Genomic DNA, 27,292 nt, shown 5'->3' on the forward strand with positions numbered 1-27,292 from the left:
CCTGCGGGGATGTCCCTGCGGATGCTCGGGAACCCGTGGTGTCGCCACTCACCAACATCTGCATGAAGCAGATGCCCCTGCGGGGTGCAAACGTGAAAAGAAGCTTGATCGAAAGCATTGTTTTTGGTCTCCCGGGTGTGTGCTACGACTGGTTACGATACAACGAAGTCGACGCGGTAATTCATTGCAAGTGTATGTTTTGATGTTCAGGAACTTCAGACCTCGGGCCGCTAAAAGTAGAAGTCTTGATGTTCGTGCACGAAGAACAACAGAAGGCATGGATACGCGTTGTAAAATATTTGGCTTCCAGTCTGCATTCAAGGGTAATGTTCTCCGTACGTCATCAAAACGTTCCTAAATTCTTGGTTAGGTTAGGTTAGGTTAGGTTAGGTTAGGTTAGGTTAGGGACCACCAAAGTTCACCGCAGCTCTGGCAACCTCAATCAGGATGCCGACCGACCTTAACAGCATTACCGCGAAGGGCTCACGTGCATACTGAAACTCTAGGGAATGGGAAAAAAGGATTAGATACGCATATGTGAATAACTTTCGTGTGCGAAGGTCATTGCATGCATCAGTCACTGAATAAGGGGTGTTGTGTGAGGAACACGAGCACACAACGGCATCTATAACATGCACGCATATTGCGCATGTATGTGTGTGCCTGCTGTTTTTGTCTTGCACAGAAACATGCGCGCAGTTACCACCTACAATATACTTTCGAACGCGGCAGGTAGCACAGACGTTGCGCGCGTTAAGCGGTCCTTCCAGCGGAAATACATCCCGTTGTAAAACTGTCGTTTGATTTACTTCCTATCGCTCTTAACGTAGCAAGGTTCGGTATGTTTTCTTTTTTTACTATACATTCTAGCTGGACCAGCCTTGCTCAATGCGCATACAGATATCTTTGCCAGAACATAAATTACAGCTTCTTCTGCGGTCATGTAATTCTCCTATAGAGCCCCAGAAGAAATGGAAGCATCTCCCCGATGGAAATCTATTAACGCTGCGGCAAAGAGAAGTCTGAAACGCAAACAAAATTGCGAAAATATCAACTGCTGGACAGAAAAAGACCCGCCGCGGTGGCTCAGTGGTTAGGGTGCTCGGCTACTGATCCGGAGTTCCCGGATTCGAACCCGATCGCGGCTGCTGCGTTTTTATGGAGGAAAAACGCTAAGGCGCCCGTGTGCTGTGCGATGTTAGTGCACGTTAAAGATCCCCAGGTGGTCGAAATTATTCCGGAGCCCTCTACTACGGCACCTCTTTCTTCCTTTCTTCTTTCACTCCCTCATTTATCCCCTCCCTTACGGCGCGGTTCAGGTGTCCAACGAGATATGAGGCAGATACCGCGCTATCTCCTTTCCCCAAAAAAAACAATTATTATTATATGGACAGAAAAAGCGTGCGTCTTCCAGTAACGCTTCCAAAAGGTGGTCTTCGCACCTTCGAAACTTCGTCCTTTCATGTATATAAGATCTCATTTTCCTCGGCGCGTTTCAACTGTCTTGTCCACTTCCTGTCTTGTCCGCGTTTCCGTTGTATGGATCGCGTTTCATTTGGCGTGATAATACATGCTAGTGTTCGGAGTTTGTGCAACGCCAATAAAAACATTTTACTTTTCAACTGAATAGAAAGCATGCATGCGATGTCAGTGAACGCAGAGGGTGGTCGAGATTGATCTGGATCCCTTCACTACGGCGTATTTCACAACCCACACGAAGCTTCGGGATATCAAACTTACCTAGGCATACCATACCATACCTTACCGTACCATACCATACCATACCATACCATACCATACCATACCATCACCATCATGAGCCTGACTACGCCCACTGCAGGACAAAGGCTTCTCCCATATCTCTTCAATATAGCCTACAACACCATACTATACCATATTATACCATATCATACCGTACCATACCGTGCCACACCCTACCATGCTATACCTTACCATACCACACCATACCATATCATACCGTCCAATCACTCCAATGCAAAATGTCATTCTGATTTATCTCCATTTTAATCGAAGCTTCGTGCGGTCGTTTGTTCCAGCCTCACTATTCCTCACCTTCGGTGCCGTTCAAATTACAAAGCGCATATTTAGTGTCCAATGTAAGCAGTTAGTAGGTTGTGGTCGAATCGATCAACAACTCGATGCAGAAACGATGTTAAACGAATGCCGATGTCAAACGTTGTCAAACATTGATGCTAAACGCTTAGAGGAAACCTCCAAAGTGGAACAGCATTCATGCAAGCAGTAAATTTACCACTGATATCAGCACCGCTTGCTGTCACCAAGAGAGCTCGTCAACTCTGCTTTGCGGTTGTTTTAGCTGATAGGTCGAAGGCTTGGCGGTGGTGTTCCCGAATTCGAACATCAAATCAGCATTAGCTTTCATTCAATTATGAAAATTAAGGTTGCCTCCTGAAGAAAGAAATATTTCAATTGTAACCACATGGCTGCGTTAATGTGAGCGTGAATGCAGTGTGAATGGTAGTTATTCAAATCATTTCCTGCTAAAAACGTGCTACCAAAAGTTTATACACTATATGATGGACAATGCGCAGAAATTTCGTTGCATCATCAGAGACAATTAATTATCAATGACAGTGCAATTTATCGAAGTTTTTTTACAGACAACGTCTGTGGATTATCACAGATTCTTGGAGCTACTATATGCAGTTATACAGATAATATGTACGTTAAGTGTCTAAAAAGCTATTGCTGGGTCCACCGATATGCACCGCTACACGACCAGCACTATTTCTTTATAGACCGCTTTCCTCATCTTTGTCCATGACCTTGTACATTGACATTTTGTGCGTTGTTTAAAATTTATAGAAGACAGTAACCCAATTAAAATAATTTTGCTCTGAAAATAATTTTAAGTGATGAGCACCACTTTTTGCATGATCCTCATATGTAGGCGTCAGAGCTGGGTGATTATAGTGCCTCGCAAGTGAAACCAGAAAAGGAGTGTTCGTAAAATTGTTTTACCTTTCAACTTAAATCTGTGAAATCCACCTCAGATATTTCTCTTTATCTGAAAACGTCCTGGTCCATTTACCCTCTGATGACAACAATAACAACGAAGACAAAGATGACGGCAGTGGTCAGTCGGTCTGAATGTGCGACGCTAGACAACATCGTCCGTGATAAGAAAACACACACTGCCGGGTGCATTTGGAAGACGGAGGGCCCTAACAATAACAACGGGGACAATGAGTCGCTGGAATGGGGTATTCGTCAGCGCCGATCGACTGGCAGCGAGGAAACACGACGATACGACAGTGACACGTATCACCGGTGACTGTTAAGATTACAATAAGATTACAATGAGGGGAAAAAACGGAGCTTTTGTCTCGGTATGACAGTTCCTGAGCTCCTCAGGTGTCGACAGTTCATGGCCTTAGGCTTTCGAGCGTAGACTTGAAAAAACGTCGCTCAGTCGCCCTTCATGTATTTACATGTTATTTACGATACGATACAACAGTACGGCAGCCTTTTTACATAAGCCCGTCTTTCGGTTGTCGAGAGAGAGAGACGTGGTTGCACGGCGCGGGTTATGGAATCGAATGCGTGTCCCAAGCTTGTCATGCGCGGAGCGTGTTCAAGGAGGCACTTCGTCGTCTGTCGGTGCGGGATCTGGCACGCGAGGAACCTTTTCTCGACTCTCGGGACGGCTGACTTTCGAGCTGTACGGGGAGCGCTCGGGAACTTCTCTGCAAGTTCACCCGAACACCGCCCGGAAACCAGGGCAAACCCCGAACTTGAAGGCCGAACACAATGCCGAACTTATCCGTTAACTTCATAACTTTTCCGTCAGAACGGTAGTGAGCGGAAAATAACTGCAGAAGAGTGGGAATCTGGGTCAGTCGGTGCATGAAGAAGAGGAGAACCATTCAATTCAATTCAATTCTTTTATTTTTCCAGAAGTAATAGATCCTGGAAAGGGTCAAGAGCTAAAAGCTGTCTCGACAGCTTGACTAGGCCCATGACCCCTTCTACAAGGCAGTAGTGGTTTACAACAACAGGACGAATGAAAATTCTATAAGCATTTTTCATTAGTATGCATGGTGACAATTGTATCAGTACCACTTTAGTGCGCTTGCTGCAAAAAGAATGTGCTTTCTTAGATCGCCGGCGGTAGATACGCTGATTATCTACGCTTTGTTATTTCCGGAATGTGAAGATTGTTGTGCCGCGCATGCCCTTGTTAGCCTTGCTGGGAGGTTGCTGTTTTCATTAAAGCACTGTTGCTAGAAAAAAAATCCAGTCGTCATGGTGATGACGAACCAACAAAGCAGCTTATTTTTCCGATTCCTTAAACCCCACGGTCATCACCGCAGCCTCTCGCACAGCTTAAGTTCGAACTGATAGCCTCCCAAGCTGAGTGTTGAAAATAGTAGTCTTATTCACCTTGCTGGTTATAAACGCTTGGGGCCACTACTGCTGCTGCTGCGGCCGTGTTCAAAAGATTAAAGGGTTTGACTTCGTCGCTAATGACAGTTTTACGTAGCCGCACACAAAGGTGAGAAAGCGGTCAAACGAGTCACTCAGGCTGATGTAGAGCGGGAGAGCGCTATGGCGCGTCAAACAGCGAAAGCAGCGAGGGACGCTGAGCGCGCTTCCCATCCCGGACACAGAAGCGGTTGAACGTTGCGACACGCAAAGCACCAAAAGCGGCGCAGGAAGCCGAGCACGTTGTCCATTTAAGGAAAGGGTCCGAAGACGGAGGCTTCTCAAGCCGCGACAGCAGCCAGAGAGACACCATGCACGTTGCTTGGCCTGGAGAAAAGAAGCGGGCGGAGATGGGGCATGCTCAGCAGCCAGGGGCCATGCGCCGCCCTTGAATGCAACGTCTCTCCTGTATTTCTACCTGCTGGTCCGGATCATGAGAGGAAAATAACCAGAAAATAAGAATGGGGTGGGAGCGCATATGACAGGTTCTCTCACATCATGAATGGCAGTTTGCCGATATCCCCGAAGAGAAAAGTATACAACAGCTGTAACTTACCGGAACTGACCTATGGGGCAGAAACGTGGAGGCTAACGAAAAGGGTTCAGCTTAAGTTAAGGACGCAGCAGCTATGCAAAAAAAAAATGATAGGTGTAACGTTAAGAGACCGGAAGCGGGCAGAGTGGGTGAGGGAACAAACGCGTGTTAATGACATCCTAGTCGAAACCAAGAGGAAGAAATGGGCATGGGCAGGGCATATAATGCGAAGGATAACCGCCGGTCTTTAAGGGTAACGGAGTGGATTCCAAGAGAAGGCAAGCGTAGCGGGGGGCGGCAGAAGGTTAGGCCGGCGGATGAGATTAAGAAGTTTGCGGGGATACGGTGGCCGCCGCTCACAAAGGACAGGGTTAATTGGAGGGAGATGGAAGATGCCTTTGCTCCTCAGTGGGCGTAGTTAGGTTGATGATGATGATGATGAATGGTACCGTAACTGAGATCAAGAAAAGTAAATGAGCGTGGGCAGTGCACGTAATCTGGTGAACATACAACCGATAACGGAGCGGATTCCAAGGGAAGGAGAACGATGCAGAGGGCGACCGAGTGTCAAGCATTGAATCAGAATAGAAATAAGGTTTGCAGCGATAGGATAGTCGCGGCTGGCACAGGACAGGGTTCATTGCATGGAGGTTAGTGGAATATTCCTTTTCCCTGCAGGGCGTAGTTAGGCCGATGATGATGCCGACGATGACAAGCATCACCTCCTGGTATTGCTTGCCTGGTGCTCGGTCTCCTCTGGGGTAAAATGTTTGGCACAAGGGTCCTTCACCAAACCGTTGTTGGACGCAAGGAAACAATGATAATGACTGTTGCGCTGAATGCAAAGCACTCCAGAAGCCTTCGTCAAGCACTGTCAGCGCGAGTTGGTCACAGCGTAACAAACGCGTCATCTACAGCCCCGCGCGAGACCGGCCCATTCCAACATCTCGAGGCCGAAAGTGTCGCTGGAAGCCGCGTACGCGGTAGCAGCAGGACGAATGAAAAGAACACGGCGACGTAGATGACGATCAAGAAGCCGGTCATCGGGCAGCGCCAGCCAGGCCAGCCAGGGGCCAACCCGCACGACTCCGTGTCTCGGCCGACCGAGAAAACGGTCGACCTCCATTCTTCTTCTCCCAGGGGGTGAGGAAGAGGAGGATCGCTGAAGCCACAAGCCGAGGAGGCGCCCGGGTTTTTCCTCGCCTCCGCCCCGCCACTACGTACCTCGTCGGCTACCGCTCGGCCATCTTTCTCGGGGGGAAGGCCGGCCCCGAGGCGAGAGGCCTGGTCACACTCCGCGGTGTGCCCTCGCTTCCGCCCCGCTGACCGTGTCGAAGAGAGGGAACCGGCGAAGCAAAAAAGGAGCGACGATCGAGTGGCCCCCGTGGGCCGAAACAAAAAGTGGGCTTCCCGAAACCGGAATTCGCCTCGATGCCCGCTCTCTGGCATGTGGCGACGCCGCCCCGACCGGAGGCTCGATCGGTGTACTCAACACCGCGAGCGCGAGATTGTAAACGCAGGAAGCAGAGAGAGGAGGCACAAAACTGAGCGAGTGACATAGCATTACCTGGATGGGACGAAGCGTTCAGAGCAATGCACACAATTACCACGTTGCATCTTTTCCTTAGTTATGAGGCACTGGGCGCACGTACGGGCAAGTGTGGCAACAAGGGAGCTATGCGGAGCAAATTGTGCGCCTGCACAGTTCTATACTTGATTTTGTCCCATACCTTTGTACTTCAATTAAGTAAGCAATTTCTTTGAGCGGCGTTTAGGTGGATGCTAATGAGTAATCACTAATTTACTTGAAATTACTCCGTCTTGGAGGGTTCCCCTAAATACATTGGGTCTTTGCGTTTGCTGCTCTTCTCGTGAAAAGCGCGCGCGATATCAATCAGCACTGTTTTCCTGTGTGAGGGGAAAGCGTTCTTTATTACACTGCGTACACTGTCTGCTGAGTAACTGTGCTTCTCGACGGGTCTCTGCCAAAGCGACATTGGCCGGCTGCCGAGCAAAGGGCAAATGCAGTTTCCTAGTTGGTAGCCAGCCTGACCGACAAATAATTCTCGGCCGAATGGTGGAGTACGGTTGGCCAAGTCGGCCAACGCACCCGGCCCAAGCATGCGCTTCGGACTCTGCTGACTACGTCGGCGTGACGTCGGGCCCGCCAGACACCAGCCAGGCTCAACTAAATCTGTGCACTAAATCAGTAACTGATGTCGTTTATATTTCGTTTCGCTTTACCCTTCGTCATACACTGCTACTTTCATAAAAAATTCAGTTAAACGCTTAAGAAGCCTTCACTGATAGCTCTGCAGAAGCCCTGCTCTTGCATTTTATGAAGAAATTGTCTTGATATGCTAGCTAAGATTTCATACCTTTATGCGCTTAATACGAAGGCGTGCTGTAGGAGGTGAATAGCTGCAGACCTACAGACCTGTTGCTGACGCAAGGCTTCGTTTCTTTCTGTGCGTTTCATATTGCAGCGTGGCCTTTGTAATGTAGATCGACCATAGCAAATTACGTTAAGTGATTTCGTTCTCTTGACAGTGCGTGCTGGCAAAACAGCTTAAATGCTGCCAGCTTTTTAATAATGACCTCTGTTATGCCTAAAGTCGCTATCTATACATTCTAATAGTATAAACAAACTCTAATAGGGTACCCTATACAAATAAAGCCATGACCAGTTTCCGCTACTGGATACTGCCTAGAGTTTTCCAGGGTTATGCACGGGCAAAAAAACGGCCGGTGATTGGCAAAGTCGGCAATGCGGTGGCTGTACGCGTCAACGCGAGGTCATCTGCCGACGAATGACCAGTCTATGGCCAATATTCATACCCATGGATGCTCGATCCAGGTTAGACGACCGGGCTCGGCCCAAGGAGATCTGATTGCTCGCGCCCATCTTCGGCTCGGGCCCCAGTTTTATTGCTTGGGTTAATAATAATAATAATTGGTTTTTGGGGAAAGGAAATGGCGCAGTATCTGTCTCATATATCGTTGGACACCTGAACCGCGCCGTAAGGGAAGGGATAAAGGAGGGAGTGAAAGAAGAAAGGAAGAAGAGGTGCCGTAGTGGAGGGCTCCGGAATAATTTCGACCACCTGGGGATCTTTAACGTGCACTGACATCGCACAGCACACGGTCGCCTTAGCGTTTTGATGATTTATTTTTCATTCTTTTTACAGTTCCACAATGTAAACCCCTCATGTAAAGCCCTCAAGGGCCCTTGAGGTATCTATAATAAATAAATAAATAAATAATTTTTGTCAAACATACCCATTTCGCCCCCGCTCCCTCACCCGAACTCTATCAGCACTGCAGGCGGTATTAGGCAGTGACTAGAGGCGTTCCTGCTACCCCTTAAATCGAGGTCTGATTGATTGCTTGATTTCTACGGTCGAAAGTAGCGCAGACGGCTACGAGACATGCCCTATAGTGCGCAGAGATTCGATTTGGCCGGGCGCTCACCCCTGATCTCTCCCCCCTCCCGTTTTTCTGATTTCATATCGCGGCTTCCGTGCGCTCTAGAGATTTCTGCGTCCACATCATCGGCCCGCGTCATGGAGGGCGTGTCACTGAAAGGAAGGAACCTGAAGGGGAAAGGGCTAAATCGAAAGCGGACTTTCAGCCCGCCGCGGTGGCTCAGTGGCTAGGGCGCTCGACTACTGATCCGGAGTTCCCGGGTTCGAACCCGACCGCGGCGGCTGCGTTTTTATGGAGGAAAAACGCTAAGGCGCCCGTGTGCTGTGCGATGTCAGTGCACGTTAAAGATCCCCAGGTGGTCGAAATTATTCCGGAGCCCTCCACTGCGGCACCTCTCTCTTCCTTTCTTCTTTCACTCCCTCCTTTATCCCTTCCCTTACGGCGCGGTTCAGGTGTCCAACGATATATGAGACAGATACTGCGCCATTTCCTTTCCCGCCAAAACCAATTATTAGTTCCCGGGTTCGAACCCGACCGCGGCGGCTGCGTTTTTATGGAGGAAAAACGCTAAGGCGCCCGTGTGCTGTGCGATGTCAGTGCACGTTAAAGATCCCCAGGTGGTCGAAATTATTCCGGAGCCCTCCACTACGGCACCTCTTCTTCATTTCTTCTTTCACTCCCTCTCTTATCCCTTCCCTTACGGCGCGGTTCAGATGTCCAGCGATATATGAGACAGATACTGCGCCATTTATTATTATTATTATTATTATTATTATTATTATTATTGCGCTCGCCAGGCATACAGCCCCTTCCTTCTTCCCGAAAGCCTTGTTTTTCGCGCAGAGTTGACTCAACTGAGGGGCGCACGTGCGAGACGAGAGGCGCGAAAAAGAGGAACGGGAAGGAGGAATGAAAAGAAGAGAAGCAAAAATAAAAAAAATATACCCGACCAGCAGCGGACTTCTCGCTCCACGAAACACCGCGGAAAGAAAATGCTTCGGTGCAAACCAGAGCGCGCGCGAATAAGCCTCGCGAATGTAGGTTTGGATGCCGGCAGCTGCCTCCTCTGCGCGTTTCGGAGGCAACGCACCAGTGACGCGAGCAGTCGTTCCGCCACGGGCTTGGGAACTGCGCCGACTGAATGGGAAGCGATCTCTGGCCTCGCACAACTTGAGAAACAGCGTCCCACGGACACATATATAGCCGACGGTGCATCGAGGCATGCAAAAGCACGACTCAGCAATTTCCTCACAGCTACCTCACACTCTGCTGTATATATAGTTGCTTCAGCAGTGTCAACTACTGCTGCGGTGCGGAAACGAATGTTCATCACCTTTACATATATGTATGTCCCTATATTGTGTGCGCGCAAGCTGTCCAGTGTGTGTGTGTGTGTGTGTGTGTGTGTGTGTGTGTGTGTGTGTGTGTGTGTGTGTGTGTGTGTGTGTGTGTGTGTGTGTGTGTGTGTGTGTGTGTGTGTGTGTGTGTGTGTGTGTGTGTGTGTGTGTGTGTGTGTGTGTGTGTGTGTGTGTGTGTGTGTGTGTGTGTGTGTGTGTGTGTGTGTGTGTGTGTGTGTGTGTGTGTGTGTGTGTGTGTGTGTGTGTGTGTGTGTGTGTGTGTGTGTGTGTGTGTGTGTGTGTGTGTGTGTGTGTGTGTGTGTGTGTGTGTGTGTGTGTGTGTGTGTGTGTGTGTGTGTGTGTGTGTGTGTGTGTGTGTGTGTGTGTGTGTGTGTGTGTGTGTGTGTGTGTGTGTGTGTGTGTGTGTGTGTGTGTGTGTGTGTGTGTGTGTGTGTGTGTGTGTGTGTGTGTGTGTGTGTGTGTGTGTGTGTGTGTGTGTGTGTGTGTGTGTGTGTGTGTGTGTGTGTGTGTGTGTGTGTGTGTGTGTGTGTGTGTGTGTGTGTGTGTGTGTGTGTGTGTGTGTGTGTGTGTGTGTGTGTGTGTGTGTGTGTGTGTGTGTGTGTGTGTGTGTGTGTGTGTGTGTGCGCGCGCGCGCGCGTGTGTGTGGGTGCGTGTGTGTTCAGTCATCTCTTACCCTGACGAAGGACGGTCCACCGTCCAAAACTATTGGGCAAATAAACCAAGATAATCGTACCAGTTGTGACCCTCTCAGCAACGCAGACTACTATATATATATATACGCTTGAAAGAAAACAGACGTGGTCAAGAAACACTACTTTTTTGACGTTACGGCCTTCTCAAGAAGGCCGGTCCCCGGCCGAAACGTGAACAAAAGTATGTTTCTTCACCACGACGTCTGTTTTCTTTCAAGTGTATCGCCAACCACCTAGCTCTAGGAACTTTTTCTATCCATATATATATATATATATATATATATATATATATATATATATATATATATATATATATATATATATATATATATATATATATATATATATATATATATATATATATATATATATATATATATATATATATATATATATACATATATATATATATATATATATATGTATATATATTACGAGTGAAGCATGCCTTTACAGCGCCTCTTCATCTCCATGTGCCACAGTTGCCACAAATAAAGGTAGAAAAAAAAAGCGCATGCGGTCTTACGGCAGCCGCGAGTTCAACGAAAGCTACGCGCCGACACTTCCTCGTCCAAAGCGCAGACTCCCGAGTGAAGCATGAACTGCGCTGAGGAAAAACAAAGGAGAGAAAGAGAAGATTGCGGGACGCACCTGTCGACTCTTCCTCCGCGCAAGTCCAAAACTAATCCAAAGTGGACGACAGGAACGCTTCTTCAAGCTCTGGCCGCCGGACGACACACAAGCACTTCACTTTGCATAGAGATGGATCCGGACAGGGCGCAGAGTGTGTGGCGGCAGCGGTGTGATATTCTCCGAGGCTTCCTTCGTCGGGGCGATGATTCTCCCCGGGTCCGAGTTGGCGGCGGCGGTCCTTTAGTCGAAGCTTCCACCGTGGGATACGCGCCACCACCACGCAGTGCGTACACCTCCGCCGAAACTAGAACAGCGCCAGATCTTTGAACTTGTCCGGTGGCTTTCCCGTTAGGTTTTCTCTCTCTCTCGCTGTCTCTCCCTCCTCTACATAGTCGCTCTATGCTTCCCTCCCCTCTCCCTGCGAGTGGAAGATATAATGAGAGAAAGGAGGACGCAGTGGAGAGAGAACACGCAGACACGGCCCGAAACCCAGTTATTCTTCTTTATATATAGCATCCACCACCTGACTTCGTGTCCTTCCCGAACTCAGCCAGAAACGAAAATCTACGAGGAAAGAGAATTGCACTTAGGCTATGCAAACCACGTTATCAGCGCAGAAAAGCGAGTGGGGTTTACCCATTCGTTGCGCACTCAAGTCTGGCCCGAAGCACGATGCTTGTGTTAACTGGCTGGTCGGCTAGTTCAGTGAATTTCCAGCAATAATTATTCGATATAAAAAGGCACCACATGACTATTCTTGCGATGACAGACGATTCCACGGTGCCGTAAACGTTGGCTCATTGAGATTGTCAATGAGCGTTCGGATAGTCTAGCTTGTTTCCAAACTGCGGCAAAGTGTACATGGTAAACTACTGAGCGGCTCCTTGCCTAGCATAAAATTATTTCTTAGTGAACTCATGACAGCGCACGAAGACGCCGAGCAGACGACGCCAGCGCGCGCGACCGCCGCACAAACGCGCGCATGCGCTTTTCGGGGCGCCAATGTTGCCGTGCTCTACCTCGGACACGAGGAGCGGTTCATTGGAGAGAGATGCAAGATCATCGCGATGCGACGAAGTGCCTGATAGGGAGGGTTACGTCGGTTTCTTGTGTTCTGGAGTGGCTGTTGTGCGTATTTACAGCGCACAGAAATTAAAAGATAAGAACATGGGCTTTCAACTGCACAGATGCGGCTGCCGCGACCAAGCGCCGCTCTCTCGCAGGGGTTGCTTGCGTCACGACCAGCTGAGCTTTCGGTGCTTTCGGCGAGCCGCAGATGCCGACAGCAGCGGCAGGCAACGACAGCAAGCGCACGAGCGCAGCCGCGACGTTGGCCTTATCGTGTTCGCGCGCAGCGCCGATTATGTGGCGTTTGCGGCACTGTAAACGTTGACACATCTGCTTTTTGTCGCACGTACTACTGCGTGCGCGCTGCGGGCGAACGTGCGGAGAGAGCAGCGTCTTGACGCTCGTGAGGCTGCAACCAGACTACCGACTGTTGAGCCCGAAGCAGCAGCAAGCTAGAAAAACGAGCCGAGCTGCGGAACTTGTTTACGCGTCCGATTTGTCGGGAGCGATAACCTCCCGGCGGAAGAGCGGCGATGTCAAACCTCTACAACCCAATAACTGCTTGCCTAAAAAAGGTAAGGCAATGCATTTTTTTCCCCGCTCTACCGGCTACTGTGGTCGAAGCTTGCAAGCAAGGTCTACAGCGTTTCGTAATGTGGTAATCTGAAATAACGCGACGAATTTTCATGCTGCAGCCTGGACGGGAGGATGCCAACGCCGTCGAGGAGCACGCGAAGGACGACGAAAGTAAGTCGGCATGCGGATGTAGCTATATCTGATGTAAACAGCAAAAAGCGGAGCAGCACCTGCCACGCAGCGCTGACGCACTTGGTTCGCGCGAATTCGTATGAAGCGACCTCGTGTCAGAGGCGGCGCTTGGCCGCCACGGTCTACCCACGGTACTGCCGCATCGTTCGTTTAGGCTCCGTATCGCATCCGCTGGCATTGTTACGGGAATCGCCTGTAGCATCCAAGCAAAACGAAATCTTTGTTGACGGGTGCGCACAGTAAAATTGGCCGCCAGTACTTGCGCCTACGCCAAGAGAGTTGCGTGCACGCATGGATCGCCACTTGTGGACGATCGGAAGGACGCATGCTCTTACGTCCATGGGCGCGTAATTGCTGTTTCGGTGCCAGAGTCGTTTACGCATTTATACTTGAAACGCAGAGAAGACGGATGCCAGTCCGAATGCAGCTCCCGCCGGCTGGATTCAGGGCATTACTTCTGGCGTCTACAACGTTGGTGCGGGTGGAGCGAGATGGGTAGCGTCGACGACGTACAACGTAGGAGCCACCGTCCTAGGCACTGGGTCTCAACTCGTTCGCAAAGTCGGGACCCGTAAGGACAAGACCAAGAACGAGTGACACGCGCAGAAGCAAGAGCAGCTGATCAGAGGAGGAGACAAGAGTCGATGTTCTACCTGTCCACGCGGATAGCATCACGAGTTGTTTCGGGCGGCATTCAGTGCAAGGAAGATACGGCAGCATTTTATTCTCATGTTATGCCCTTACATTGCTAACAGAGTGCTGTGAATGCTGATGCATGTTCAACATGGTTTGTAATGAAATGTGCCGTGGCTCGCTCATTGCTAAAGGTGAAGAAGGGCTGACATACAAGTGGATCAAGTTGGCATTAGTCTTGTGCTGGCCATATGAATGCATGTTCAATTTGCTTGAAATATGGAGCACTTCCCAGTGGCGGTGCTTGTAAATTGCGTAACTGTTTTGAGGTGTACTGGATGTTGCAGCTGGCTTTTCTAGCTGCAGTTTCGTTCACACGGTGTATACTATATGCCTGTTAATTCACTTTTAAATATGGCATGCTTGCGTGAAAGCCCATATGACCAGTGTGCCTTATAGAAAACACTGTGTTCTTATCCTGGCACGCTCCATGCAGTTTTGCCAATCATGTGGAGACACTTTTTCATGGGCATTGCTTAGATGTTGCTGCTCCTGCACATTTTACAGCTTACATCACCTTCATCTCTCATTTGGTCAATAGCCCACAATGATGGGCTTTTGAACAGTAGTCTGTTGTCTGCGGGGCTTGTGCATTTGTCGGGTGGCAGGTTTAACACTATCTTGTACAGCATATTTTTCTCAACCTTTGACATGCAAGGTCTGCATATATGTTGCATGTGGCTTTTTTTTATCAGGTTCGTGTTGGCTTGCAAACTCTCTTTCAAGCAAACTTCTATGCTCCCCCCGTAAAACAAATTATCAAGAACGCAGTCACGTTATGATAATTCAACATGCTGAGGAAATCGCGCTAAGTGCTACAGAACAACGTGACCATAGACACACGAAGCGCGTACTAGTTGGTGTTTCATACTGAGGAAATTGCACAAAGTGGTACAGAACGACGTGAACACAGACAGCCCCCCCCTTGCCTTGTTGACATTCAACATGCTCTGTTGAAATAGGCATTATGGGAAAATATTGCCAACGCTCATTTCTCAGCACACTGGTGTGAAAAAAGAAACTGAATCGTGTAATCTTGGCAGTAAGCATTCTTGAGTTGCTTCCTGTGCTAGGAGGGTTCGTGCTGCTGTTGAAGAGAAATTTTTGTTAGCTTCCTTTAATAACCCTGGCAATCCATAGCAAAGCAGCAAAATTTCGAACTTGAAAGTGGAGCTTAGTCGAATCTTGCAATAAAAATGTTTGCAGTGCAGCACCCTTGCTGTGCCATTTTCACAGCTTCGCTGCACTGCACAAAAGGAGTCTGAGCGTATTACGTATTGCATGCAAAACAGTCAAGCACAGCCAATACAAGACTGAAGCTCCTGCTGATTGCCTAGCCTCCTCAGTTAATGTTGACCAGGGCTGGCTGTCTGCCTTGTAACCGGTGCCAATGTTTTGCTGGAGCATTCAGTGTCGCAGGCATTTGCATCTACGTCGTCCCCAAAGTTCAAATGTAGCACTAGTCAGCAGTAATGCCTTCAAAACTAGAGCCTTCCAGAGTGTACAAATGGGCAATGTTGGAAAAGGCAAAAATGCCACTAAACAGTTTCTAGTCAGGACATACATGATGTTCCAGTCATAACTGATCGCACCGAGAGATTCAGCACTCCCTGCAGAGATCAAAAGTGACAAGTTAAAATTTCGCATTGAGAGGTTTTGCTCAGCTGCACATACAGATAGGTGGCAAGAACACTCGACCCGCGCCAAAGGTTCTGAAAAAGGTTTGAGCAAAGCATCATTTTCCCAACTTTCTGATCTTTGAGTGCTCTCCAAGGCACACTCCTTAGCATGCAATTCTTTGCACGCAAATACTCACCAGTAATACAACAAGCAAGCAACCAGTCCAAATGTGCATTTAATGTCGACAATATGGCGCCACACACGGCTTTGGAAAGCAGCATTCCAATGAATAATGCACCCGTTCGGGGAATGGGATAAAACTCCTTCAGAAATGAGAAAGGTGATTTTAACAGATACGTACACAGTATTTGAAGAGAAACAATCAAGGTGAACTCTACGCATTACTTTTTTTTTTGCCAAGTGGACGCAGACCATGTGCTGTAAAGGTTACCGCAAAATAAAATGTTGCTTGTTGCCTATTTTGTATGGCAGCTACAGCATTCGTTTGATGTTTTTATTTACACTATGTACAGTGACTCATCATAAATAGAAGCGTAGTGCACTACTATACAGACGAACACTCGCTGTCACGTCCCAGAAATTCAGCAATGGTACCACCATTCTGCAATTTGGTCCGGAGGTGCGACAGCAGCCTGGATTAAAGCAACCCAAGCACCCTTGAGGGAGATCTTGATATCTGAAACAAGACCTGTCACAAAATGCACAGCTGATCACCTTGAAGTTCAGAAAACTGATTCTTGCTTTTTCTTGAGCAGGGCAGTCAAGCCGGTTCAACTTTCAGGCTTAGCACAGACCTCGACAGGCATTGGGAAAACTGATCCACATGTGAAACTGCAACAGGCACAAAAATTCTATGCTATGAGCTATGTCACATGAACAAGTTGACACACTCAAATAAAAATTCCTGCTTTGAAGAAGCAGATGTACGCTGTACACTACACATCACAGCTGATTCGTATGAGTACTTACATGATGATGATGTGTTGTGTACAAAGCTTGTAGGATTGGCGGGATTAGAAGCAGAAGCAAGGGTAGGGGATCACACACATAGCCCCGCAAGCACTGTGCAAAGGGTGTGCCGATGGGATAGAGTTGCAACTTTTCTGCCATGCTCTCACCGGTAAGGCACTGCAATCTTCTGACCACCATCATGGTTCTCCTCCGGCATTTTTTTTTTTCTTCCACGAGCATTCCACACCTTTGCACTAGCCCTGCCACTCTCAGACTTGGGCATGGTGCATCTGTCTTACAAGAAATGCACTTTGAATTTATAAAAGTCTTACAAATAAAGTCTAAAAGAGTGGGGTGAGGGGCTAGTTGGTACGACATTATGAAAACAATGAATAACTGCGCAAAAAGGACGGGACAGGAGACTGCGCTTGTCCAGTGTGTTGGTCCTCTCTTGTCACGTCCTCTTTGCGCAGTTATTCATTGTTTTCTTACAAATAACCCAACATATTTTCTTTCACGTCACATTTTTTTTTCTCTCAAGATTCGAACCCTTCCACCAACCCTTTTTCTCTGCGTAACCTAACTGGATCCTGCATTAAATGAAACAAAAAAAACCCAGCGAATTGGAAACACTGAGGTACAAATCCAGTATACGAAAGACACAAATGCAAGAATGCAGTGAAGCGAAGCACAAAAAAAAATTGCAGTTTACAGATGGATGACTGGCAGCATTTCTTATTTCTTACTGGCTCCATATCTCTGCTACAAGTTTGTATCCTGCACAGTTTGGCCAGCTGAAGTGGCAACCTAAAATATCAATTCATAAAGAATTAAAAGCACCTATGATTTTAACTATCTTTACTGCACTATTAAGTTTTCCAATTTGAGGGCAGAAATTAACAATTTGTGAATTTGTAATGCACTATTAACACACTACTATTTACGTTTCCATGCTCTACCATTCAGTCAGGAGCGAGGGGTGACTGACCAGCCCATGCCACCTCTTCTGCATACATCATGTTTTCTGGAACGTGATGTTCACTCTCAAAGGACACATTACATAAATCCACATTTGATTTGTGCTTGATACTTGTTCTGTCATTAACAAAAAATGTACACAACTAGCAGGCAAAGCTAATCAGGCAGTTGAGACTGCGTGCTGGAAGTACTCCTCCACCCAATTGAGTTACCTGGCTCGTTTGCAGGATGCGGATTGGTGGAAAAAAAAATTTATTTCCGGGTTTCCTCGCTAGTCAAGTCAGCTGATATTTTTCCTGTGAGTGAAGCATGCATGTTCCCTCGTTAATACTTTTCACTGACCTGTTTTGCTTGACCACACAAATTTTTTTTTTCCCCCACAAACTCTCATCCTGGAAACTTTTGTCGGTGACTGTACACTGGACAGCAGCTTGTTCCAGCATCTCATCACACTCTTTTGATGCCTTTTTAGTTTATCGTGAAGATTTAAGCGTAAAATTGTTTAGGAGGCTAGGTGTTTGCACAGAGACTAACTCAGTCTTTTCTTTTTCATTGTTTGTCCTTGGCAGCTTCGCTGGTGTTTATACAACATGCTGTGTTGGCGCTCAGCTACATCTGAGAATTACCGTTATATGTTGGCTGAATTATCAAACTCTTTTCAAATTGATACTTTGGCTAGGGGGATAATGTGCTTGCAGCAATGAAAAGTACTTCAGACCACTTATTGACCTTCACATGTTTTCATTTCCCGCAATGACAAGACCATGTTTGCTTTCCTTAGTCATGAATGAAATCATGAAAATAAATATGGATACCTACAATAATCGCTCTAGTTTCTAGATCATACGTCAAAAAAAAAAGTCATACCTGCTTTATTCAGGCGTGCTCCCAATTCTAACCAGTAGCTAGATACTGAGGAAAATAAAAATAAACGAAAGAAAGGCATGCATCGACGAACTACAGAAAACAACATGCCTATTCGTCTTGGCAGCCGTAATGCATGGAAAGAGTAGAGTAGCACTGGCATTGTGAGCTGAGCCCATTTTACACGCAGCTTGCCAAGTCTGGGCTGAGGTCTCATAAGCTTTACCTTGCAGAAAAATTTTAAGTGCAGTTTTGAGACAACAGAATTTTCAGTGCCCAGTTAGACATTGTAGAAAGCTCAAGCCTTTTATCTAGCTTGGTTCTGCTATCAGTGCAAAGCTGGAGTTGCAAGAAGTAGACAGCAGTATAAAATGGTGGGAAGGGCCATGCACTGCGGCGCGCAAGCACGGACTTGCTCAGCAATTAATGACAGTTCACAGCATGACCCACGGGCTGTGCAAACTGTCTGCTGTTGGCGAGATTTGAGAACCTAAATTTGTCGCAAAAACTTCAAAATATTTCGAGATAACCAGTGGAAAACACCTGATACCTGGTCAAGATTACAGTGCAAACTGAAAACTTAGACTTATCCAACACTTTGAGATGTTCGAGTCAATTTACTGCATTTTCGCTATCCCATATCTTCAATGGCAGAACATTCACTTCAATTCTTACAAGTCTATTTCAATAGAAATATTTTGAGAATTGTTCACATTATGAAAAAAAAATAGATTTATACATCGAAACATATACACAAACAGCACGGAACATGAACAGTTACAGTTCACACCACATAAACTGAATCAAAGCTTCAAGTCAAATAGCGCCGCATAACATCAGCACAGCACCAAGGCATTCAATATTTACAATGCCAATGCTTGCGCAACTTATTATTCACTATGCACATATTATTATTGGAAGCATTCAAATTACTCGAACGCCTCTAGAGCTTAGTCCTAAAGGATATACCTAACTACGTGAAAGCTTGTACAGCTTAGTCCTAAACCGTAAAATTATAAATTCTCGCAGAAATACAAATAACGCCAACAATTAGATAATGACAGGATCAAGCATTCAGCTAAACCTCACTGAATGAAAGGTTAGTTAAGTTAAACCAGGCGGATGTCTTGCTCATCTGGTTATTTCCTGCCAGGCTACGCTCACCTGACTGACTGTTCACTGCAGCTTATGGACTTATCCCATGTTCTTAAACATGTGTCCGCCCTCCCTGATCCGAATGCCATGCCGAGACTTGGATGATAATGAGTTGCGAGGGGGTCAAGAGGAACCGTGAGATGTTTCCTTGGCGAGAAGGGAAGTGCAGATGAAGGAAGAAGGTCGCCGCACATCGCGCACAGAAACCACGGAAGCCACTGAGGGAAGGAGGGGCTTGTTGAGTCACATGAGGGTCACCATGTTCTCATCATTTTCACCCTCAGATGAGTCTTCAGCAAGTGATGCAACGACGCGCATTCGCGATTTTGCACGTGCTGTGGTCCGCACAGCTGCTGGAAGCCGTGGGTCTGCACACATGTCTGGGTCCGGCACCACTGGGTTCTCACGCAACACATCACTCGGGTCTTCCGGACAGGTGGGCCCGGGCGGCCGCTTGCGGCCCTGATGAAAAGAGACAGGCATCACCTCAGTTATGTTTACAGTGGCCAACAAGTAAATATTATTCGATTCACACCAAACTTTTACTATTTATAGTGTTCGGAAATAGTTGGCATTAAGAAATTATGAAATTTCTTGTTCATTTAAACTTGCGGAAAAGCATTGCGGTGTCCCCAAACGGCACTCACAAGTCACAACGCATCATTCCTCTCACATCTGTTAACTTGTTTCTTTCTTTAGTACAGTCTGCTGCCAGCAGGCGACAAAAGCACACGAGTGGTAATGCTAGTCCTTGCATAAAACGAATGCACTGATGGCCATCGAGGGACACCACGGCGCGGCCACTGCACGCGTGTGGGTTGTAAGACAAGCAGCATCGCGTGGCACATCGATGCTTCGAGCCACGATGCAGGTACGACTGCCGGCAAAGAAAGCGAACGTCCGCCAGTGTTGATTTCAATTGCTACAGTAACAGATAAGCACACACAGAAAGAGTTCGCTGCTTACAACTTATGACTGTGCATATTTTTAGGCCACAAAGGATAAAAAAAAGATGGACGACACAAGTAAGAGACTCGGGGCTAGCCTACACAAATGCACCTCGGACAGCGCGGCCGGTGTGCTGTCTCATGTGACAGTTCTGTTTTCGTGCCTTCAGTTAGGTTAGGGGCAGCATTTACGGGCCCACGGCGGGGCTTTCAGTGCAGCGACTGTTGCATCTGCTGTGGCATTCGTTCCACAGCCAGTGCTTTGTCTTCAGGTGTCGCGAGGGAGTGCGAAAGGGAAGATCCCACCCACACCGTTCTTAGTATGTTGCGTTTTGTGTTGTGCAAGCCATGCGCTGCGCCCCATGGACTGCCACCTCTGACGCCACTCCGCCAGTAAGGAGATACCGTATTTACTCGCATGTAACCCAAGTTTTTTCCCCAATTTTTTCCCCTTAGTCTACCCTCGCGTTATAATTGAATACCGCACTTAAATTGGCCTAAAGCAGTGGCGCAGTGCAGCCATTTCAAAGCATACAGCTTGGTTTCGGTTTCCACAGTTTTGCGATGTTATGCTGGAAACATGGGTACCACGGAAGCCAAATCCTCATCCATCCAAAGTCAAAGCGTTTTTCTCTGTCATTTTTTTGTGCTCATTGCGACCTTGCGCTCAACGCATCGTCGCGTCGTGTTCTTGTGGCGTCGCTCGCGGTGTATTGATTCAGTGCACACGATGGCAATGAGTCGCGCTCGGTGCGAGGCTCGTTTTAAGAGAAAAGCGATCGTGTTAGCTGAAGAGGTCGGGAATTCTGCGGCAGCTGGAAGACATGACCTCAACGAGTCAGCCATCCGCAGATGGCGGCTGCAGCGGGAGGGGCTTTTTATATGTGAGCCCGACTGCAAAGCATTTCATGAGCCTCGCCACGGCCATCACGTCCAGCTGGAGAAAAAAGTGGCGGACTTTGTTATCGAGCAGCGCAACCGTCTCATGGGGGTCAGTGTCGAGCTGATCCGTTGGAAAGTTTTGCTTGGGAGATGGGAAGTTCAGAGCATCTCGTGGGTGGGCCCAAACGTTCATGGAGAGGAAAGGATTCTCCCTGCGGCGAACGACATCAATGCGACGGGAGTCACCGGGAGACTTCGATAGCCAAAAGGAGGACTCAGTTTCTGAGAACTTGGCCTCCGAAAGCGAGGAAGATGAGTAAACATGTTGGCCAGGATGTCTATTAAAGGTGCTTTGTTTTGCATCTCTAAGCCTCGCGTTACATTCGTGGTTTTATTTTTTCCCACTGGACAGCATGTAAAGTCACCCCTCACATTACATTCGAGTAAATACGGTATCTGGCCACCTTACAATGCTTTACGGCAACATTCGTAAGCTCCTTTGTCATGTAAGCATTGTTACACGACTGTCACATTACCTTTTTCATGGAACACAATATGTTATTCAAAGATTGGTGCCAAAGCTTATAGTCCAGAAAATAAAGTTTATTACTATTTATTTATTTATTTGTAGACCTTACAGGTATAATAAATTTTATAGATAACGACTAAAGTACAATGTACACGTGCCATCAAAAGTACTGTAAAAACCGGAATACAGGTCTAACTTTTTTTCAAGAAAACCATGGCGAAAAGTAGACCTCCGCCTTATATACTGGTCATTGGCAGAAAAACTATGGAAGTCTTGCAACAATGGGCGGCATGGTACCTCCATTTTGCGTTTCCGTTGTTGCAAAGCTATTTTGGTGAAAGGCTGCTTTTTCACATTTTGTTTCAAAATGAGCAGGACCCAACGGCAATTCACCGTCGGCTTCAAGGAAAACACGACTGGGTACGCGAAAGCTCACGGAAACCTGGCGGCACAGCACTACTGGTGGAGGCAGAAGCTGCGTATTACAACTTGCAGCAAACAGAAGAAAACATCATTCCGTGGGCAGGCCGCAGCGTATCCAGAATTGGAAGGAAAGGTTCCGGAGTTCGTTCGGGAGCTGCGTGCAAGATCGCTGCCTGTGACTGCTGAATGCAGCCGCGTGAAAGCGGCAGAGACCACGGCACGGGGTGGCGAAAGAAGCGCATGTGGGTGTCGGAAGAGGTCGCGCATGTGTACACATGCGCGTACCTCGTTTAAACATTTTCGCCGCTCCGTGCCGTGATAAGGTGCTGACAAAACACACGGGTCGATGAGCGCTCGATACTGTTAAAAAATTGGCCGTGTGTACATATGAGCAGCATTTAAATGAAAATAAATGCTGTCACCATTATGTAACCTGTTGAGCCGCATTTGTTTCAAGGTAAGGGTGACTTTCGGTACTTTTTCTATTAAAATAGATTTTTTTCATTTTCAGAATTGGTTAGTTGGGGGGTCGACCTACATTCCGGTCCGACCTATAGTCCGGTTTTTACGGTAAATAGAAGGCAAGCTTAGCAAAAATTTAATTTCATTGCATTCATTTCACACATTAGTGAATAAATATATTCCTCCAAATTGTGTTCGTGTGACTTACGTAATGCAGCTATAAGTCTCGACCGCTACAGTTTGGATTCAGAGAAACTAAATCCTTTTGACATAGTCGCCTTTCACTTACTTTTGGCGGCGGGTGTGCATCCAACAGATCTGTTTCTTTCGCTAAATGTTTTGTGAAAAAGCATTTGCTTTGAACTTGTAAACTAGCTGTATTGATATTTGAAATTCAATTCAATTCACAACTAATCTTTCACAACCAAAAATTTGAAATTTGCACACCCTTATTCAACAGCTTAAGACATTCAATTTAACCTGGCAGTGTATGAGTGTGCTAGAAGGGGGAAGTTCAAATTCAATCGATTGAGCTTATTCAATAGCAGTAATGAACAGTGCAGTAATACAGTAAAAGCTCTTCACGGGGAGACGCGGGACTTGTGAAAATTTTTATTACTACAAACATCGTAATGAAACTGGGTGTGCTTATGTGTTTCTTCCTGTTTTCAAAAACCTATTTCCTTTTTTCAGTACTTTGCAACTAGTTCCCATAATATACGAAAATAACTGAAGCCTAATTAGCTTAATTCTTATGGGTCATTAAGACATTTTCTTTCAACATTTTTTGATTTCGATTGAAATGGACCTATAGCAAGAAACTTGCCATCTGGAGCTGTGTTAATTCTACTCTTTGTGGGGTACATCATCATATAAAAAAGTTCAATTATGTTCAAGCATATTTCTAAAATATAGCTAGGTGGCATGGTTTACAAAATTCTTAATGTCCAACTCAATCAAAAAATAAATAGCATGACTCCACAGTTTAGTTCTTTCTGAATTCAACGGTACAAGGTTAATTGAAATTGCACCATAAAACACAATAAAAACTTCTGTAAGGCTAGTCATGTTGGCAAAAACAGAAAGCTGAGAAAATCGCATTTTTAGTACGTGCGTCAGCCATTCGGAGGTCATTGTAGAGGCCTGAAAAAACAGCATTCCAGAACATTCCGAAAATATTTCACAGCAGTGAGTAATACCACGATGTGGGGGAAGGGGCCCAGTTTTCAAACAAACCAAGATGAGGATGATCGGGGATGCAGTCGTGGGAAGCGACGGTCGCAAGTTTGCCATATTTCGCTCCGAAATAACCATTTCTGCTCTTCGTAGGCGCGAAATATATTTTTTGGCAAGTGGAGGTCAAATTAGAGTTTGAAACTTTTTAGGCAGGTACTTTAGGGCGTATAGATTCCAAATATGCCACTTTCGAAAAATAGCAAATTTTCACATTTTTTTATTACTTCAAGACCCGCGTCTCCCCTTAATTTTACCCTCGTTAATTCGAAAATCTGGATAATTTGAATTGCAGCCTGGTCACAGCTAATGCCATGGGCATTGGCAGTCGTACGCCTGTTAATTCGGACGCTATGGGCTTCGCACTGGTTAAGTCGAAGAGGCTCCTGAAGGGAGGCCACATCTAGGCAAGACTGGTGCCAGCAAGAGATCATCGAAATAGCCCTACTCAAAACCTGAATTCCATGCTGTAGAGTAGCTCGCGACCCGCACACCTCTGACAACAACGTGCAATGGCAGATGTAACGACGAACGGACAGCCCAGTCTTTTAGAACAGTTCAATCGCTTAGTTTAGGTTTCACTTTTCTGAGCTTTGCTCCAGCCTGCAGCAACAATGGCTCATCAGCCAGCATCAGCGAGCCAACCGACGTCTCGGATACTGCATGGCACGTCGCTGGTGTTATCTCTCCCCCCCCCACTCTTCCTCTTCCTTCTCCACATTTCGCTGCAGCACAGTGTTTCCTTCATTTCCGTCCATGTGGTTCCATTACAGTGCGTGCGCCAAAACTTCGTACTCGTAATGTGCCATTTGGACTATGTGCAATAAAGCCTCTTCAAAACGATGGTGCCGCTTGTGAGTGGTGTGACCAAGTAGCTGTGGAGCTCCACCTTGTCGCACCATGAAGGATGCTGGCGAAGCCCTGACAATAAGGCGGCAGCTTTGCTTCGAAGCTCCCGACAGTAAGCACGCGATAAAGCATTAATGGAAATGTGAAAACAGTCATTGCAACACCATTCTTTTCTCAAAAGCAGACACCTATTATCCAGTCTTTCATCAAATAAATTTTCTGCTATACAAGCAATTCTTGACAGTTTTTTCAGGGTCATTTGATAATTCGAACTTTTTTCCAGCTTCTTAAGTTCGAATTAACAGCTTTTACAGAACATGCAAGTTCATGGCAAGCAATGCAATAAGCAACCAACCAGCAAGATTCATTATTCTGCTTGTGACAGCTGCTGGTACAAGAGAGCTGGAGTGTGATGCACCGATGTAACTAAGCATCTGCAAAATCCCCATCTGTTTGCTCCTAGCAACACGAGATTACACCAGCACTAATTTTACGCTCGTTCTTTAGACACATAAAACACTTTAAAAAGTGGGCTTGCTAACTGTCATTGAGCACACAGGCACACACTCAACAAAGAAGCCACGTTTCCTCCAAAAATAAGGCTTTGGTAGTCTCTTAACAAATGAATGTATCATGTATTTCAAGGAAACCACCCACTAATTTTTAAAAATAGGCTCTTTAAGGTAAAGAGATTGCTCTTGCAGTGTAGTAACCAGAGTTGGCAGATGTCAGAAAAAAGGTGAATCATGTTAACTAGTAACCTGGTTGCTGGCCATTAGCAATAGCCATTTCAGTTTTCAATATTTTGTAAAATTGATTGCCTTCGGTGCTATCACTCAATAAATTTTGCCAATTTCATGCGCAATTAAAAAGATTTTGGGCCTTCGTAGCGATTGCTTAACGAAGGAAATGTGACAGCATTTAGGTAGGTGTTCAGTTTTGCCATCTATGCTGCAATTCGAATGTTGTTTCTGCGATCAAATTGTGTGCCGTTTCGCCATCACTATTTTAGCACACAGAAACACACAAAACCACTTCCGAAATGCAGCCTCCCTATCTGTGAGCTCCTAGTAGACGGACGTTTGGCACCCCACCGCCGCACATATACCGTAGTTTCCCGCCAAGAACTGCTTGAAACAACATTTTCCCGCCACTTTCACAGCACGCCACCTTTCCTGGCAAAACCAGTTGAAACCAAGTTTTCCCACCCTTTTTAAATGACACCACCTTTTCACACCAAAAGTGCAAATCCACCCAGTATGGCACCTTAACCCATCAGGTGGGCCAAATGCCCTATTTTGGGGGATGGGTCAACCACCAAATTAAGGGCGTGGCCCAACTGTGAAATTGAGGGTTGGCCAAGTACCAAATTTTGGGGGTGGGCCAAGTGGCAAATTTCTTGCAGGTAGGACAGCTGCCAAATTTTAAGTGTCCTTCAGAAGTTCAGATTTGGCAGTGCCCTCCGATTGGTTCAAGTGCGTTCCACCTTTTCCCGGCGAAACCAGATTTTCCCACCCTTTTTACATGGCATCGCCTTTGCAGGCCAAAACTGCAGATCCACCCACTATGGCTGTAACTTACTCATCAGGTGGGCAAACTACCATATTTTGGGGGAAGGGCCAACCACCAAATTTTGGGAGTGGCAAAAGTGGGAAAGTTTGGGGTAGGCTAACTGCCAAATATTTTAGAGGTGGGCCAACACTGAAATTCTGAAAGGTAGGGTTTCAGTTTAAAAGCACTCTCTGCTGGATGCCAAATTTCTAAAGTCCCTCGGAACTTCGGATTTGGCGGTGCTCTGATTGGTTCCTATCAGTTCACGTGACCCTGATGACGTCATCTTCCAATTGACCAATCCGGGAATTTTATTATGAAGGAATAGGGTTGTTTTTGCAAGATAGAACCCTAAATGATTTGCATAAAACGATACCAAGGACGATTATGATACTCCCTAATGTGAAATTTGAGTGCAGCTGTCTGCTTCGGCAGTGCAAAAGGCAGGGTCCTCTCAAAAGCGCCACCTAGCCTCTACTTCGGCACCGCGAACTCCTCGGTCCTCTCAGTGGCGGCACTGAGCCTCTGCTCGGGCAGCTCGTTTAGCAGCAGACGAGGCATTTCCAGTGGTTGTGTCACTCAATCTTTAAAAAAGAACCGGCTTAGACTATTTTGTATTGCATTACATAAGCAGATGGTTTACACTAGGAAGACAATGCTGTGAGTCGCATGGCTGACACGGGCAATCTATTGTGTGCAGCACATTTCACAGCACCACCCGCCAACGGAGCGGAGCGTGGTGCGACCATGGGGAGGCAGCGTGTGGGTGCGTGTCGCCGCAGACACTTCCCCTCGCCTAACCACCCTACCTCCGCTCGTGCAGCAATGATGGACGATGGCACGCACCAGTCTCGCACCACCTGTGAGTAAGAGGTGATACTCTCGTTTGCTCAGTTACACCGGCAATGCCGCTCAACCCACGAATAGGTGCTTAAGAGCTGCACTCTAAAATCATGCGCTGCCGATACGTGTAAGGTGATACCCAATTGTGGGCGGCAATTCATCAAGCAGGTCACATGTGACCATCTTTGTCCAGCCCGTGCTGCTGTGCTCGCCGCTGCTCAAGCCGAGGGGGCAGAGAAGGTCACATGCGCCATGGAACGATGTGCACAGGTGGGTATCGCATTGCGTGGACCGCTGGCACATGATTCTCAAATGGCGTGTGAAATCGCAGAAATTTGTTGAGC

General features: G+C 47.0%; 2 protein-coding genes and 1 long non-coding RNA gene across 10 annotated transcripts in view; 1 reads left to right on the forward strand and 2 right to left on the reverse strand.

Annotated features, from left to right (window-relative positions):
- The window catches only part of LOC144128472 (alpha-tocopherol transfer protein-like), a 50,452-nt gene extending 38,877 nt beyond the window's left edge, over positions 1-11,575 (reverse strand). Inside the window, exon 1 of one of the 3 annotated variants that reach the window (XM_077661902.1) lies at positions 11,130-11,575. The gene's annotated coding sequence lies outside the window, so the exon portion shown is untranslated. The remainder of the gene's footprint in view (positions 1-11,129) is intronic. The other 2 variants (XM_077661901.1, XM_077661900.1) reach the window with 2 other exon arrangements.
- Positions 11,576-12,180: 605 nt separating this feature from the next.
- On the forward strand, positions 12,181-15,760 carry LOC144128473 (uncharacterized). The gene is made up of 3 exons (XR_013313795.1): positions 12,181-12,754; positions 12,875-12,926; positions 13,348-15,760. It is a non-coding gene; the product is annotated as an uncharacterized LOC144128473 (long non-coding RNA).
- Positions 15,476-27,292, reverse strand: part of LOC144128471 (condensin-2 complex subunit H2-like) — a 74,289-nt gene continuing 62,472 nt past the window's right edge. For 4 of the 6 annotated variants that reach the window (XM_077661898.1, XM_077661895.1, XM_077661896.1 and 1 more), the window contains one exon: positions 15,476-19,691. In XM_077661898.1, coding sequence (XP_077518024.1) covers positions 19,473-19,691 — 219 coding nt within the window. In that variant the 3' untranslated portion in view covers positions 15,476-19,472. The remainder of the gene's footprint in view (positions 19,692-27,292) is intronic. The other 2 variants (XR_013313794.1, XR_013313793.1) reach the window with 1 other exon arrangement.

The sequence above is a fragment of the Amblyomma americanum genome, chromosome 4, assembly GCF_052857255.1.
Source record: "Amblyomma americanum isolate KBUSLIRL-KWMA chromosome 4, ASM5285725v1, whole genome shotgun sequence".
Taxonomy (NCBI): domain Eukaryota; kingdom Metazoa; phylum Arthropoda; class Arachnida; order Ixodida; family Ixodidae; genus Amblyomma; species Amblyomma americanum.